This window comes from Gymnoscopelus microlampas, assembly GCF_963454915.1.
Source record: "Gymnoscopelus microlampas genome assembly, chromosome: 12".
In the NCBI taxonomy this organism is placed as follows: Eukaryota; Metazoa; Chordata; class Actinopteri; order Myctophiformes; family Myctophidae; genus Gymnoscopelus; species Gymnoscopelus microlampas.
In genome coordinates this window covers 40,104,064-40,122,599 of record NC_139949.1, presented here as the reverse complement: position 1 = coordinate 40,122,599, position 18,536 = coordinate 40,104,064, and the positions used below count along the sequence as shown (strand labels likewise).

The 18,536-nt window shown below is 43.1% G+C and overlaps 1 protein-coding gene across 1 annotated transcript in view; it reads right to left on the bottom strand.

Moving 5' to 3' along the window:
• LOC311057812 (replication protein A 70 kDa DNA-binding subunit-like) overlaps positions 1-18,536 on the bottom strand; it is a 76,233-nt gene that overhangs the window by 20,509 nt on the left and 37,188 nt on the right. The window contains exons 11-13 of the mRNA XM_084074910.1: positions 17,396-17,532; positions 14,232-14,380; positions 4,738-4,867 (exon numbers count right to left, since the gene is read on the bottom strand). Coding sequence (XP_083931036.1) covers positions 4,738-4,867; positions 14,232-14,380; positions 17,396-17,532 — 416 coding nt within the window. The remainder of the gene's footprint in view (positions 1-4,737; positions 4,868-14,231; positions 14,381-17,395; positions 17,533-18,536) is intronic.

Below are 18,536 nucleotides of genomic sequence, written 5' to 3'. Positions count from 1 at the left end.
GGAAAGCATCTGTGTCATTTTAGATTTTTGCGTTGGCTATTCAAAAATAGCAGATATGCAATAATCTCACTGCTAGCTTGTACATCTGCTATTTTTGAATAGCCCTTGTGATGTGGGCAAACAAACACAAATGTACAGATGGTAGAGGGAGGTGAAGGCTGGGGGTCAGAGAGAGAGAGGGACGTGCACTCCGGAGATTCCATTACAGCCCCCAGTATTCATAATCATCTCTCTCTCTCTCTCTCTCTCTCTCTCTCTCTCTCTCTCTCCTTCTCTCTCTCATCCTCCCTCCCTCCCTCACTTCCCTTATACAAGAGCCTTGGGCAAAGTCTTAACCTTAAGTACACTGAGGAGAGCCAATAAGAAAAAGCATCACTAATATGACGTGCAAAACTAGCCGCGCACGTACATGCACCTCTACCCTCTACACATGCGTGTGTGTGTGCGCACACACACATACTAACAAAGACACACACACACTACCCAAATACAAACTCACCCACACACACACATACAAAGAAGTGCGCGTGACACATTTTAAAAATGCTTAGCATTCCCATCACAGTAAATCCCTGTGCCACTCTCTGGCACCCAAATGCAATTAAATTTGGTGTGTGGCGTGATGAAGTGAGAATCCCATTCACATTGCTGGCACACATTGCATGGGCTTAACCCATTGAGACCTGGAACTGTGTCATTTTTAGATTTGAGCTAAAAAGCATTATTTTACACTTTGCCATTCAAAAATAGCAGATATACAAGCTCATAGCGCGGCACCAAGTGCCGCGCTATGAGCTTGTAGATCTGCTATTTTTGAAGAATCGTGAAAATGTGTGCAAATCTTTGAATATATATATTTCTAAAGCAAACATTTTTACCTCAAATCTTTGCTTCTGGGGTTTTTTGATTGATTGATTGAAATTTGTATTAGGCAAAAGAATGTAAAACAACACAGTTACATTTATAATGCTTTTGTCTAAAAGGTCCGGCCAAAAAAGTCCTTGCGGGCTTGTTTCCGTTGAGCACCACTGATATAGAAACATACGTTTTTCAGAATACTGTTGAGCTTTAGGAGACATGTAGAATCGGCTTCAGGTCTTAATGGGTTAAGATACTTCCCACAACAATACCCTCACACACACACACACACACACACACACACACACAATGCACATATCCATGAACATGTGACATGCATACACAATGACACACACAGATTGAGTTACAAAAACCTGAACACACACATTCATGCGCACGCACGCACGCGCACGCGCACGGACACACACACACACACACACACACACACACACACACACACACACACACACACACACACACACACACACACACACACACACACACACCTTTGTTAAACATTGCATTCCACTTATCGGGTCTCTACGTGCGTGTGTGCGTGTGTGTGTGTGTAACAGAGACAACCTCCTTAAAAGCCAGTCAATTACAAAGCGTGGGGGGAGGTGGTGTGTGTGTGTGTGTGTGTGTGTGAGTGTGTGTGTGGGAGGGAGGGGGTGGGTTCGTTTGGAAGACAAAAAGGAAGGAGGGCAAGGTGAAGAAAGAAGTGGAGAAGAGAACCTTAGCCTCAATTATTTACACTCTCTCACCTGTCAACTCCTTTCCTCATGTCAGTCTCCGGCACTCTTCCTGTCTCATCCGCCCCTCCCGGCTCATCTCTCTCTCTAAGTCACCCCCCATCTCGCCATCTCTCTCCCTCGTCGCTCCTGTCAAGCCCCCCCCCCCCCCCCACCCCTCTTTTCTAAATGGCCTCATTTCCATCCCTGCTTGAACACAGGTGTTTAAAACTGACATGTAGTTCATTATGGTTTGACACAAAATATCACTTAACACGGAGATGGAGTTATAAATGGGTGAATTAACCCATTAAGACCGGGAAAGCATCTGTCATTTTAGATTTTAATCACTTTAACCATTATTTTATACTTTGGCTATTCAAAAATAGCAGATATACTAGGTGATATAGATCTAAGCAGATCTAAAGGGCTTGTAGATCTATTTTTGAGAAATCATGAACATGTGTGCAAATCTTTGAATATATATATATATATATTTTAAAGCGAACATTTGTAACACAAATCTTTGCTTCTGGGAGTCCCTGGAACAAAATATTTGGAGATGGGGGTCCGCGGCCAAATACAACATTTTGGGGGTCCTTGACATGAAAAAGTTTGAGAACGACATTATAGCGGGTATTATAGCAACATAAGTGTTTCAGAAAACTGTTTAGAAGACATTTGTGGCATCGGCCTCAGGTTTTAATGGGTTAACAGAGGACTGTGCTATGTAACAAGCCACAAAACTAAAGGATTCTCTCTCTCCCTCTGTCTCTATAGATGCTAACTCAAACCCCCACCCTTTCTTGATCTCTTCCACTCACTCCGTCCAGCCTTCTTCCCTTCTAGTAGTGTTAAAAGTCCCACAGGCATCCTCTGCCTCCGTCACATAATTAGATTTTTTTTATTAGAAACTACGTTAATTAGCAAGCGCTTACGGGTACCTTAAGAAGAAAGAAAGAAAGAAAAGAAACAGACTCAGATGAGCTAGATTGAATGGAGATAAAAACCCAACAAATTAGTTGTGGTGTAGTGTTTTCTTGTGAGTGTCATTACCATTGTAAAATCTGAAGCGTTTAATTAAAGTTTTTTAATTTAACTCTGAAGGAATTTAACCCATTAAGACCTGGAACTGTGTCATTTTTAGATTTGAGCTAAAAAGCATTATTTTACACTTTGGGCAATTAAAAAATAGCAGATATACAAGCTCATAGCGCGGCACCGAGTGCCGCGCTACGAGCTTGTAGATCTGCTATTTTTGAAAAATCGTAAAAATGTGTGCGAATCTTTGAATATATATATTTTTAAAGCGAACATTTTGAACTCAAATTTTTGCTTCTGGGGGGTCCCTGGAACAAAATATTTTGATGGGGGCCCGCGGCCAAATACATATGATTTTGGGGGTCCTTGACATGAAAAAGATTGAGCACAACTGATATAGAAACACATGTTTTTTAGACTACTGTTGAGATTTACGAGACATGTAGAATCGGCTTCAGGTCTTAATGGGTTAATTAACATTTTACGGTGTCAAGGACATTACACATTTGGATGTTCTTTTCGTGTGATTAATTTGTCCGAACATTTTCAAACTATTGTTTGTGTCATGACGAGTACATACACACGACAATATTACACAGTAATAAAGCACAAGTTTAATCTGGAACAAGGTTGATTTTTAACCGTGAATGAAAGCACCAATCTGTATGAATGAGGCATCGACTATATTAAGTACAGTACTTGAGTAAATGTAGGCTACTTAGTTACTTTCCACCACTGCCTACGACACCCTGGACAACACTCCAACTGTACTAGACTCTTCCCTCTCCTCCCAAGCTTTGGAATGACCTCTGCTCGCAGTCAGGACTGTCAGTCTATTTTCCGCTGCAGAATGAAAACTCAACTCTTCAGAATCTACCTCACACCCTACCACTCCTCATCCCTTTTGTTGCCTGTGATAGATGCTAGTTATTCTATGCAGATGCACGTTGGGCACTTGTTACTCTACTATGCTATGTTACTTAGACATGTTAGTACTGTTTGCACGGCCACAAATGCTAGGTATGTTATTTAGATCATTGGTTCTCAAAGTGGGGTCCGGGGACCCCCAGGGGTACTTGAGGGGGTTCCAGGGGATCCTCAGCTAAATGATGGATAGGAACCAAATGGACCCTTTTATGGGTCTGTAACTCTGAGTGTGTGCAAATGGAACCAAATGGACCCTAACAGGTCCATTTGGTTCCATTTGTACACTCTCAGAGTTAAATTAACATTGATTTTACAATAGAAATTGGGGTCCCAGAGATAGAAATGCCATTAAATGGGGGTGCGTAGCCCTAATGCATGTCAAACTGGGGGTCCTTGAAATTAAAATGGTTGAGAATCACTGCTAGAGCCGTAAAACATCGTCTCTTATGGGGGGCCCTGGCATATCTTTTCAAATGGGGGTCCGCGGGCTAATAAGTGTCAATTTGGGGGTCCTTGACATGAAAAGGTTTGAGAACCACTGATTTAGATGGCATGTTGTTTAGGCAGATGCTAGGTTTGACGTTTACCTGGTATCCTAGTTAGTTTGTATAGCGCTAAATTGATTTCTTTGCACTCCATTAACTTTTACCATTTACCCTGTGGTTTGTTGACTAGGGTTCATGTCACTTATTCGCTCTGGAAAATAAGTGTCTGTAAATGGTAAATGCAGCCAGCACTCCGAACGGGTTTGAGGAAGGAAAACAAAAACTGTAAATGATTGATATTTTACTAGGATTTCCTAAATGTTTTGTTGTGTCACAGCACTAGTTACTAAAGAAAATACCTAAAGAACATACCTTGTTTGATCCGAATTGTCAAAGTAATTTAGATTCTGAAGATTGAGAGGTTATTAACCCATTGATACCTGGAACGCATCTGTGTCACTTTAGATGTCTTTGGCTATTCAAAAATAGCAGATATACAAGCTCATAGCGCGGCACCGAGTGCCGCGCTACGAGCTTGTAGATCTGCTATTTTTGAAAAATTGTGAAAATTATTTTTTTATATTTTTTTCCAAAAAACTGTTAGGATTTAGAAAATGTTTAGAAGCGGCCTCAGGTCTTAATGGGTTAATGTAATCAATGTGAGTAAACAAGTAAGTGTGTGTGTGTTCACGTACCACTTCTCCCCGTCCCTGAGGTCCGTCCTTTGTGTCGCTCAGGAATCTCCAGTTGACCTTGGATACGCCCCCCGGCGACCAGGTTTGTGTCAGGGATTGGTGGCTTAGGGCATGGCCTTCCCTGTCATACCTGGAACAAATCAACACACGTAACACGTAGCACACATGACATTGTGAAATACATTATTCAGACTTTGGTGACACACACAGAGAAGGAGCAAAACAGAGAAAAAGGGAGGCAGAGAAAGAGAGAGAGAGAGAGAGAGAGAGAGAGAGAGAGAGAGAAAGAGAGAGAGAGAATGTAAGGGTATTTGTATGTGCATGTGTCGCATTTATGCACCTTATTTTCTCCTGTGTAGAAGGGATAAGACGTTTCCCTCGACACAGAGTGCCATATCGGGTATTACCTTAACCCATTGAGACCTGAAGCCGATTCTACATGTCTCCTAAATCTCAACAGTTTTCTGAAAAACGTATGTTTCTATATCAGTGGTGCTCAATCTTTTTCATGTCAAGGATCCCCAAAATTATATGCATTTGGCCGCGGACCCCCATCAAAATATCTTGTTCCAGGGACCCCCCAGAAGCAAAGATTTGAGTTAAAAATGTTCGCTTTAAAAATATATATATTCAGAAGATTTGCACACGTTTTCACTATTTTTCTAAAATAGCAGATCTATAAGCTCGTAGCGCGGCACTCGGTGCCGCGCTATGAGCTTGTATATCTGCTATTTTTGAATAGCCCAAAGTGTAAAATAATGCTTTTTAGCTCAAATCTAAAAATGGCACAGTTCCAGGTCTTAATGGGTTAAGACATCATCCACGATATGTATTTATCAGTTCCCCTATAGAGCTGCATAATGCCATACAGCAGCCTTTGCTGAATAATGCGGTTGTGTGATACAGATACAGGCGGGCTCAATCTCTCGTCTTTCTTTACCGACTCCTCTAGTCGCTCAGTCTGTCTATCCAGCATCCCTCTTTACAGCTGCATCGGACAGACTTCTGCTTAATCCATTAAAACCGGGGACGCATCTGTGTAACCACTTTAACCATTATTTTATACTTTGGCTATTAAAAAAATAGCAGATATACAAGCTCATAGTAGATCTGCAATTCTTTTGAAAAATCGAATACAGTATATATTTTTTAAGCAAACATTTTTGAGTGGTGCCAACCACTCCTACATTTGACTTTGTCCGTATGTCCGTCCGTCCGTATGTCCGTCCGTCCGTATGTCCGTCCGTATGATTGGTCCAGCTTCACGTGACACATGACAATATGTTGTCACGTGACAACATATTGTTGCCGATTGCAACACAAGGATGCAACCAGTTACACTTTCAAAGGCACCACTCTCTTCACACTGGGTGTGATTTTTAACATGTATTTGGCCGCGGACTCCCATCTCAAAATATTTTGTTACAGGGACCCCAAGAAGCAAAGATTTGAGTTAAATCTTTGCTTCCCCGCACTATTGCCCCCCCGCACTATAAGCTTGTATATCTGCTATTTTTTTCTTACCAAAGACATCTAAAATGACACAGATGCGGTCCCGGATTGAATGGGTTAATTTACACGGTTGTACGACGGTGTTGCTGGATGAAAACTGCCCATCTACAAGCTCACCAGGCATCACAGCGAGCTCGCAGATCGGCCAACTTCGCCGCGCAACACCGTCGTACGACAAAGTATAAGTCGGTCTTTCCGCTCTGCATTCTGGTCCAGCGGTGCACAATCTAATCAAGGCATCATCCACACTGATTAAGAATTTCAATTATGCGAGTGAGCCAGGCCAAAACATATCCCACAATGCACTGTATCGCCACGGGAGCTGGAGTTGAGACACATGAAAAACAAATAAAAGAAGCAGTGAGAGCATTTCCAATTTCCCACCTGCTCTCTCTCGGTTCTTGATATTGAAATTCATGAATGATCTTCATTGTCATTCATTCTGCGGGTAGCTGACTGTCAGCATGTAAACTGGAGCGAGGCCAAAGTGTCGGCAGAGATCAGTGAGTAAGAAGAGAGAAAAAAAAGGTGAGGGGATTGGAGAAGCATGGAAGAAGGGATGAAAGGCGGCAGTTTGTGATTTGGTCCTTTGAAATGTCAGGATGAGACAATATATTGACCAGACTAATAACACTCAGATTAAAGCTGGAGCCCTGCACGTGCGTGCGCTCGCACACACACACACACACACACACACACACACACACACACACAGTGAATCTCCATCACTGAGGCCCATTCGATACGCCTCTCGATACACTGGCAAGGATATGATACATTAACGATACATTGAAGACCATGCCGATAAGATGCAATACGATTCACCCCTGTTCACGATGCAATGCGATTTGATAACGATGTGATTCTACACTAGGCATGGGACGATATACGATATTATCGTATATTGTGATAAAAAACGTCCACGATAACAGTATCGCGGGGTACTGTAATTATCGTGAAAATTATCAGGCTTTTGGGAGCACCCCGGACAGTTGCTTGATTAAGTATTTAGATATTATATTCATTTTATCAGACACGCCCCTCTCTCTAGTCTTAACATTACCTGCCAAGATATTAAACATAATTTTTTATCCCCTTGCCAGCGTAATTACCTTCATCCGACGATCTTTGAAACGCAGTGGAAGCCAGATTGTGTAAAAAAAAAAGTTCCTGTGAGAAGGCGGAGGGATCCGTGTGTCTATCGGAACAATAACATTCCAACGCCAATGGGCCATTTTGGGGCTATGGCCCGTTGAAAACGGGTGGTTTTCAATGCAAAAAAAATAAACTGAGTTAGGAGTTAGTTAGTTAGTTTTTCTAAAAATCCCATAGTCAGGGTGGATGGATGTGACGTTTTTTGGAATGACGTCACATCCACATACTTTTTCTCTGAGTGACGATGGATCATCCCAAAGCTGTGTTAGGGTGCCTCTTGTGGAATTTAAAAAAATAATAATAATTTGATAATAGAACGACTTTATGCGTCCATGGCAGGCAACGTGCTAATTTGGTGAATCCATCCATCCATCATCCATCCAGCCATCCATCTTCATCCACTTATCCAGAGGGTCGTGGAGGTAACAGTTCCAGCAGAGAATCCGTCTTCCCACATCAGCCACTTAGCTCTGGATATAATCTCCACTGGACACATGTCACTGTGAACCACATTATGTTTTTATGTTTCCTCTTCATCTGCATTGTCTCCTGAGGGCCATCATCTTCCTCTTCATCATCTTTCTCTGATATGCTTCGACCCTGTTGCCATTTGCAGTTTGTTTGTTTATTCTTTTTTATTTATTTATTATCATTATTATTATTTGTATTATTATTATTATTTTTTTTTAAATGGGATCACAGTTTGTTTCTCTTTTCATAGGGATTTGTATTGTTGGTACAGTAGTCATGGCTGCCAGTTCCCACCTGATGTCATGTGGTAGTTCAGACTGCTCCACACCGTACTGAATAACCGCTAGCTTGCATAAAATCTTCAGATTAGGACTTAAATCTAAGATATACAGGTCATCAGGTGTGTTGCATTCTCCAAAGAGGATGATACGATCTCCCACCATGCAACAGCACATCCAAGGCGTCCCATGCGGGGCTTTCCCTTTGGGCTCAACCTTCTTCCATGAGAGGGTCTGTGGATTGAATTTCCACAGATCATTGATTAATGGCTTGAAGTTGCTTCCACCAAATATGTACAGCTCTCCATTGTAGGCAAAGGCTGAATGACCCACGCGTCCTTTTGGAAGAAGCTGTGGAGAAGGTGTGCTCAGCCAGCAGTTGGTCTCTGTGTCAAACACACTGATGTTGTTGCTGTAGATGTTCTTCTGTTTCCCCGACCCCCAGCCCCCAAATACAAACATCTTTGTCCCGATGATGGTGGCAGAGTGACGTGATGAAGCAGGTGGTGAAGTGCCTCTGGTGTTAATTAAAGACCAGACCATTGTGGTGGTGTCCAACTTGTAGATGTCATTAGTGCATCCAGTCAGCTGGGTGATTCCTCCATATATATACATGACCTTCCTAAAGACAAAGGCTGAGTGGTGGTACCTCTCCTCTGGAACATTTCCGGCAATATTGGGTTTGGACCATCTGTGGTTGTCAACATCAAATGAATAAAGCACGTTACAGTAAGGATATCCCCCCCAGATGTAGACAATATCTTCTACCAGAACAGCTGTGTGGCCTCCGCGCATGCAGGGAACCTCAAGATGATGTTCTCCTCCTCCAGTTTTCACTGTGGTCAACTTCCTCCAGCGTAAAGACAGTGTGCTGAAGATGTGGACATCGATATAATCATTGCAGTAAGGATTACAGCGATCGTAACCTCCAAAAGAGTACAGCTTGTGTCCGACTACCACAGCAGCCAGGCAGGAAAGCCTAGGTCCTCCTTTCCGATGTATCGTCCAGTGAAACATTTCACACACCAGCACCACTGTGAATCAGTGCAACTAATTTACAGAAGAGGTTGTAAGGCAGGGCAACGTGTTTCTAACAGTTGCTGAATGGTGTTGTGTTGGGAAATAAAATAAAAACATTTAAAAGGACAATTATGCTGAATGTGATGACGATGGTGTGATGTCATTCCTTGATGACGACTTTATATGGAATAGCTAATGACGTTACTCAAAGTGAATGGCCATTTTAGCTACATCTATAATCAGAAATGTGCTACTAATAAGATGTGTTTGTCAGTACTATGACACCAGTACTATGACATCAGTCATCCATATTTGGGCACATCGAGATAAAGACACAGACAGATATGCAGAGATGTAGAAAGGCAACAACACCTTGGAAACAGAGTGTTTGTGGACTGGTAAGAGTTTGAGGCTTGATGCTCAGGAAGAGCTTCTACCCAGCAGCTGTTAAGAGTCATAAACAAGGACATGGTCAGTTCCTGTCTTTCTAGAATATCTAATCTTCTTCATCCCCCCCCCCCCTCTAAGATATCTAAGATATACAAAGTGACATTTTAAGATTTTTAAGCATATTTACATCATCGTGATAATATCGTAAATCGCATTTATTTTGGTCACAATAATCGTGACATGAAAATGTCATATCTTCCCATCCCTATTCTACACAAAGCAATACGATGTTAATTTCCCAAAACATGTACTAAAGATGCATTACATTTCAAATAAAATAAATGTATTGTTTTACTATTAGGTTAGCAGGCTCTGCATCTCTGTCCCAACTCGTGTGCGACAGGAGTTTTTACAATTATTTTTACATTTACCACTTGAACCCTAATCTCTCAAGAACAGATTCTGCTCTGCGTTTGAATCTGTCTGGGGGGTTCGTCGTATCGCGTACGCACTGGCCTACAAGTGGGCGTGCCTTCAGAAGAAAATAAATTCATGGATTAATGTTACTAACATAAATCCAACATATTAATAGAAAAGATAATGTGTAAACAAATAAACAAAACATACATTTACACACACTGATGATAGTGCTGTCATACACAAGTCTATGAAAAAGTTTAATCTGCAACAGTTTTATACAATATGTAGTGGGGGGGTCCCTGCTTCATCTCTCTCTCTCAGCTAGGGGGTCCTTGGCCTGAAAAACGTTGAAGACCCCTGTATTATTATATGAATATAATCCAGGATTATACTATTTTTTGGGACAAAATGTTTTAAAAACAAGTCCCATCCACGGCGCGTTGTGAGCTTGTGGGTCTAATATTTTAGGCGTGCGACACCGCCGTGCTGCGAAGTATAAATTAGGCCCTTCTCAACAGTGAAACGTTGTGAAACAAGGGAAAAATACTGATTTAAACGCAAGCAGTACACCCAGCAACGTTGTTGTTGTTGTTCATACAGTATACGTGTGTAGTTAATAAAGCGCAGAAGCTTTCGTTAATTACAAAATAAATGGTCTCAATCAATAGGCTCTATGCACAGCAGCCCTATTATCACTTCCTTCCCAGGTGTTACCAATGATACTAATGAAGGCTCTGTTCCATTTAGTCTAGCACAGTGGTTTCCACGACCCCCATAACTCTGAGAGTGTACAAATGTACAAATACATTTGTACACTCTCAGAGTTACACACCTGTAAGGGGCCATTTGGAAGCCCATGAGGGTCCCTGGACCCCAACTGTAGACCCACTGGTGTAAAACAGAGTGTTTCCAGTGAGCCAACATGCACAATATCAGCAACCCTGACTCTGTTTGACCAGAATGGAACAGAGCCTTCATTAGTATCATTGGTAACACCTGTGAATGTCTTCATAATATTGCTGCAGTGAATAGAGCTTATTGTGTCGAGACTCCGCAAGAAGAACATGCGTGCTACAGTGACAAAACAACTGATCAGCGGAGAGGGACTTTATACATTTTTATACATATGTAGTCGCGGGTGGATACTATAGTCTCAGGTATGCACGTAGGTTGTTTTTTTTTACCGATGCAGACACGCAATGAACGATGTATCGCGATTTCAGCCACCAATTGTATCTGATGCACACTGAGTCAACCAGTGCAGTCGCATCGCGCACGTTTATATCGATTCACCGATTCGTATAGGTGAATCTCCACACTCTTAACACACACTTTCATTTCTCTCTCTATCTCTCTCATACACTTTAATTTTTTTGCTTACAGTACATCTTTCTCTCTCTGCATCTATTGTGTGTACTATGGATAGGACGAGAATAGTTATCTTTTATTGCAATAAAAAATGCTCACAATAATCATATCGCGGAGATTTTCATTTATCGTCAAATTGTTCGTCATACGCTGGACATGAGTTGGCTCTGTTAGTTGGGTCGCTAGTTTTGGCTAATGGTACCCCCAGAATATGGATGCTGGGGTGCAAGTGGTTAACAAAAGTGGTATTTTAAGAGGTTTAAGCTTATTTTTATTACCCCTATAATATAATTATTTTGGGCACAATAATCGTGACAAATTTTCATATTATCCCATCCCTTGTGTGTACAAATGTCTAGCTGGCTATCTAGCTGTCAAATTTATAAACGTGTCTGAACCTGTCAGATACGAATCGATGTCTTATTGAGTGACAGATATTGTTGACACATCAGACCATAAAGGCTACTACAGAAATACCAGTGTATCGATTAACACACACCTTTGATTCCAATTATATACCACCATAGACCAAGTCCATGTCCCAGTATTTTTCTCCCCCCAAAAACATCCCTTAAGTTGCTTTAAGATACATTTTACTTTGCTCTATCTTTACCCTCAATTAGTACTACTAGACCATACCCGGTCGACGCATCCGTGGGGGGATATGCGCACATGATCTGGCAACCCGGGAGGCAGTTCGTCCCATAGCTGGGCAGCCCCGTAACCATGGCGACAGTGTTTGACACAAAAACGCTAATAAGAAGCTGAGATTTGGTGAAATTGAAAAACGGGCTTCACAGTTAAGTTCAGATAATGGTCAATGGCTGTGTGCAAAATCAGAGCAATTGCTCCAGCCACTGAGGAGAACGGGGTAGCTTCACCTACTCACCACTACGCCCTTCACTACGCCCTTACTAAAATTATAGTATGATTCCATATTCCATTAATTATGTACCTTCAGAATGTGGGTTCAACTTCAATGAGTTTCCAAAAAAATCCACACCAAAAATACCACAGCCAAAACAACGAGCGACCTCACTACGGGACCCACATCGGTGTTTCATCCGTCAATGTCCGTGCACACTTCCTCATTAATGCATTTAGTGAGGCTTTGATTGGCACTCGGTGTGTGATATCGCACCTCGTCACGAGTTGCGTTCCCTGCTTCAAATCCGTTTTCAGTGAGTGCTAGTCGAGATTCTAGATTCTACTACTACCCATTAAGACCTGGAACGCATCTGTGTCACTTTAGATTTCTTTGACTATTCAAAAATAGCAGATCTACAAGCTCATAGCGCGGCACTCTGTGCCGCGCTATGAGCTTGTAGATCTGCTATTTTTGTTAGGATTTAGAAAACATGTTTAAGAATCGCCTCAGGTCTTAATGGGTTAATGCTTTGGAGATATACAGAGCGCAAGAAACTGAAATCAGGATTTTCCAGAGGTAAGCTTCAAAAATACATGAACAAAACATGATTTTTGGGAAAGTGAGGTTTCAATTTATACTTACCATACCATTTGTACAGAATTTCCAAAAATAGCCAATCTACAATCTCAAAACGTGTTGCAATGCGGCGCCTATTTTCGGCGAGAGACACAAAGCCTAAACCTGTTAGCTCTGACGCAAATTCCGTCCCTAAGAATAGTACACTTGCTCGGTACGGCTGTGACAAGTCACATGGCTCACAAGCGCATATCGCCCGTTAAGTCGTGTGCTCTCAGACTGAACATAATATGTATTCCTACTTAAGCAGTGGACTTGGGAACAGCTTTAATGAGCGAATGAATCACCAACTCCAATCCCTCTACGGGAGGGAGGGAGTGTGTGTGTGTGTGTGTGTCTGTGTGTGTGTCTGTGTGTGTGTGTGTGTGTGTGTGTGTGTGTGTGTGTGTGTGTGTGTGTGTGTGTGTGTGTGTGTGTGTGTGTGTGTGGTAACAGATAAAAGTGTTGGAATCCAGAAATATCTTTGCTCTTCTTATTCTATGCCTGGTCCCAGAGGAGCCCGAGTAGGCATGTTGCTACTCTAAAGTACACGTGACTGACTTGTGCAGACTCGTGTTGCATGTGCTGTAGAGTGTGTGTGTGTGCGTGTGCGTGTGCGTGTGCGTGTGCGTGTGCGTGTGTGTGTGTGTGTGGGTGAGTGTGTGCGTGTGTGCGTGCGTATCTGTCTGTTTGTCTGTAGTGCTGCGTGTATTGTGTATGTTGGTAAAGTGATGATATAACTCAGTTCAGTGGTGCTGTGTGTCCAGCGTGTGTGTGTGTGTGTGTGTGTGTGTGTGTGTGTGTGTGTGTGTGTGTGTGTGTGTGTGTGTGTGTGTGTGTACACCGCAGTCCATCTTTGCAGCAGCGTGACGATATATACCTTCTGTCGGTCGATGGGGCTGTGTGCACGGTTTGTGCATTTGACCGCTGTGTGTTGCTTCACGTGAATAATGTGTGGACATCTATATGAATGCCTCCATTGTGCATGCATCTGTATGTACCTCTGTATGTATGCATGAGCATCACATGCACATCACATGCAAGTACGGTCGATACCTGAGGTGTGGTGTGTGTGTGGCTATAGTGTGTGTGTGAGTGAGAGAGAGAGAGAGAGAGAGAGAGAGAGAGAGAGAGATAGAGAGAGAGAGAGAGAGAGAGAGAGAGTGTGAGAGAGGTGTCAGAGTGTGTGTGAGAGAGAGAGAGAGAGACAGACAGAGAGCATCTGCCGTGCATGCTGTGCTTGCATGTACATAATATATACAGGTATTCATGTGTTGATAGCAGCAGTATTGAGGTGAAATGTGGGTTGGTTGCTCTTGAACAATGTAGTGTGTGTGTGTGTGTGTGTGTGTGTGTGTGTGTGTGTGTGTGTGTGTGTGTGTGTGTGTGTGTCTCACCATCCCCTGAGGCTAAAGGCCTCTGGTATATCTGGGTTGACCATGATCGTTGAGCTGAACAGTGCAGAGAGAGATCGGCCACCAAAGTCTGACAGGCGAGCTGCTTTGACAGCTACCACGGGCTGGGCAGAGCCATCGAACTTCTCTGCCTGGTGAGGAAGTGAACAGGATAGTCAATAATAGATGACAGGAAGGAAAGGGGGAAAGACAAGATGGCGATACACATGGTCATGGTGTCGTGCGTTTCTGTCAACTGCGTCTTTGACTTGTAGGGTTGGGACGGAGTCCCAATGTTCAGACTACAAGACTTTTGACGATCCTACTTGACAGGGTTAAATAAAATGAAAATAAATTAAAACATATGGAGATACAAGGTTTCTGACCAACAGCAACGAAATCCAAAATGTCTACATATTGGCGATTGATACTAAACACAGGGTGTAGTACCAAAATCCTCAGCACGTCAGCCTCCAAATTGTCTGCCAATGCAAACACGCACCAGACGCACTGGTCCCCTAAGGCCTCCTGAGGGACACATGGTTGAATTGGCTGATTGGGATTTTACAGCCCAGAAAACCCAAACACAACCGTCACAAACACGTCAACACCCGCGAGAACGCGCGTACCATACACACAAACGCACACGGATTAATAGCTTTCGAGGCTTTCGCGGTGCAAGTGCAAATCCATCTGGGCGAGATGGAGAAAGCCGGGGCGAGCAGGACGGCTGTGATCTTTGTGTCTATATGCATATGGGCTCGGTGTGTACCCGGGCGTATATGAGCTTCTCTGTGTGTTATCTCTGTGTCTGCTGCGCGCGTGCCCTTGTGCAGTGTGCGCGTTTCACGTGGCATTGTCCAGGTTTTGTGGGTCTCGGAGCAGCAGCACACGGGTGGGGTCCCTTCTGTCACCCGGAGGTGAGTGCAGCGTGAAGGGCTGACCTCGAACCGCCAGTTGCAGTTCCCTCAAGAGATCACCGCGACCTCCCCTACGGTCAGATACCGTACTCTGGTCTCTACCAGGACGGTCATCACGGCTGCACTGACTCTTCCATGGGAAGACGGAACGGAGGCTGGTTTCACAGAGCTGGCAGCGGTGTGGTAGCACAAGCAGGGTGGAGAGAGAGCCTTCACCTATACGGTGGAAGTTGTTTTCGGAGGCTAGGCTCAGGGATAGGGAGTATTTTCTGGCCCCCGGGAGGAGAGGAAATTGCTTTTACAACTTCACCCAGCTGAAGGCTGCCCAGGTGGCTCTGATGAGTGGACTGCGGGAGGAGCCGTTAGGTGGCAAGTGTCTTGCTCAGGGTAACTACTTTGATACGTAGACTGGGCGAGCCGAGGGTCGTGCCGTCGACAATCCGATTCCCAAACAGCCTCTCTATCCCACCCAGCTACAGCCACCCCAAGAGGAAGAGAACTCCCCTGCCTGCCACGCATAGTCCCATGGGGCAATTGATGCACAGTAAAATCCTTAGTGTTAATTATGGGTCCGTGTGGTTATTTTTGTACCCTACCCTCCCAGACCTTTTTATCATGCATCCACTGCCCCTTGTAGCCAACACTACAGAGACACGCATAAATATGAAATGGGGAAAGCCAGGATCCTATAGGGCTGGCTGGAAGGGGCGGTACGAGGGATATATCGCTGACGCTGCACCATCACCTCCAGATGTTCCGGGATTAATCCATTAAGACGGGGAAAGCAGCTGTGTCATTTTAAGATTTATTTGGCTATTCAAAAATTGCAGATATACAAGCTCTCTGTGCCGCGCTATGAGCTTGTATATCTGCAATCTTTTGAAAATTTGTGGTCATTTTTGCAAATCTTTGAATATTTTTTATATTCTTAAAGCGAACATTTTGAATTCAAATCTCTGCTTCATGGGGGTCCCTTGAACTAAATATTTTGAGATGGGGGTCCACATCCAAATACATATCATTTTGGGGGTCCTTGACATGAAAAAGTGTGAGAACCACTGATATAGAAACACACTTTTTTTTAAAATCCAGAAGCAAAGATTTGAGTGACAAATGTTTGCTTTAAAAATATATGTATATTCAAAGATTTGCACAAATGTTCACGATTTTTCAAAAAAAGCAGATCTACAAGCTCGTAGCGCGGCACTCTATGAGCTTGTATATCTGCTATTTTCAAATAGCCAAAGAAATCTAAAACTGACACCGATTATTTCCCGGTCTAAGGAGTGAAACATCAGTGGATAGCAGCGCCACGCTAAAACTGCAAATGTTCAAGTGGACCAACCTGTGCTCTCATCTGTGTCTATATGCTTACGGCTCAGTGTCTATCCGGGCGTACAAACCATCTTTGTGTTTTCTGTAACTCCACATCGTCTCCTTGTTTTGGACATGTGAGGTGGAAACCTCACATGTCCAAAACTGTGAGGTTGAGGTTGTTTTCAGGATTCAAATAAAAAAAACGGCAAAAGCAGCAGATATACAAGCTCAAAACGCATCGCTTTGCGCCGCGTTTCGAGCTGCAGATCTGCTACTTTTGATACTTTTGTTTGACGCTGAAGTATGATCACGTAGGGCATTAATTTACGAAAAAACACAAAAAGTTAAGATAAGAGATAAGAGTTTTGCCAGCCGACAGCCACGATATATGCGTTTGTCTGTTTCAGGTCGAGTTTCAGGTTGAGTATCCATGGTTGTGCATCTATTTGTGCATACATAACCCATGTGTCTCTGTGTGCGTCGTCATGAATATATTTTCAAGATTGTTATTGTTACTTTTGTTTATCTCACATACGAGTACACAAGCGTAAAATGATTTGGTTTCGGTCCCTCAATATCGAAGCAGCAAGAACAACAACAGTAGTAAGACGGTAATGAAAAATAGCAGTTTCTACATTAATCATGCTTTGAGAATCTTGAAGGTGCCGTGTGTGCTGTATGTGTGTGTGTATGTATATCATCTATACAGTACATGTGAATGTACATTTATGTGTGCATAATGTATGTTTGTGGGTGCAGTCTTAATGTGCAGTAGTATCAGGTGCCTATGAGTGTTTAAATATTGTAGGAGGAGTGTGAGGGCGAGCACACATGTGACTGTCTGTCTGTCTGTCTGTCTGTCTGTCTGTCTGTCTGTCTCCGTGCATGTGTGTGTGTGTGTGTGTGTGTGTGTGTGTGTGTGGTTCTTACCTGCTCTCCCCACAAGGTGACTCTCACCTCCCTCTCGCTGGAGTCCATCAGGCTGAGTTCTCTCTTGGAGACCTCTCTGCCCGCTTTAGTGGTGATTCGAGACACCTCCTCAACAGACCTACACACTCCAATCACATCTATGTAGAGAGAGATACATTTTCATCTTGTGGCGAGTATGTCGACGAAACAAACAACATCATTACACAATAACATCTTTCTTACATACCAGATTGATAGTGATACTCTTTAAAATCTGCTGTATCCCTGTTGGTATCTCTTTTAATGTGATACTTGACTTTTGTAAAAAAAAAAAAAATTCTATTGTTGTTAACTCATTGAGTGCCACAATCCGTCAAATCCGTCACGTGGCCTGACGCCCAGAGCGCCACAATCCGTCAAATCCGTCATAAAAAAAAATTCAAAATAAAAAAAAATGTCAAAATAAACGTTTTTTTTTTTTTTTTTTTTTTTGGGGGGAAAAACATGTTCAGAACCCAAGATATGATGATTTGAAGATTTGCTGCTCCATCCACTCCTTGTTTAACCTATAACTTAAAAAGGCTGTATCTCGCTTCCTAAGCACTTTTTTTTTACAATGAATTTTGGCTGTGGCACTTTGACTCATATGGCTATGAAGCATCAACTGACGGCAAGGAAACGCTAGCGTTACCGCCGCCAAATTAATAACATTTTCGCCATAAACAGATCGTATCAAATATGAGTGACTGACTATCGTAAACGATACAGAGCCACCTCCCTGACAATAGCGCCGGGACAATTTGTTTATTTTTGGACCACAATTCTAAGATGACCCAAAGTTATTCTCCTGAGAGAAATGACTTCCAATGACCCAGGGGTTGAACGAGTGACGTCAGGACTTCGGTACTATTGCTGAGGTTTTGTAAAGGACTGTATATGTGGACTGGTTCTGTGGGGTTATGCTTCATTCGCCACCGGGGCGTCGGAATATAGTATTCAATATAGTAATTATTTACGGTACAGTATACAGGTTATATAACCAGGGGTGCACATAACTTTTTAGGTCTGGTACGCAGAAGAGCACCTGGACATGTGAGTTGGTGCGCATGGCGCCCGTCCCGTTTGTCAACGGGGGGGGGGGGGGGGTCAGCCCGTCCCGGCG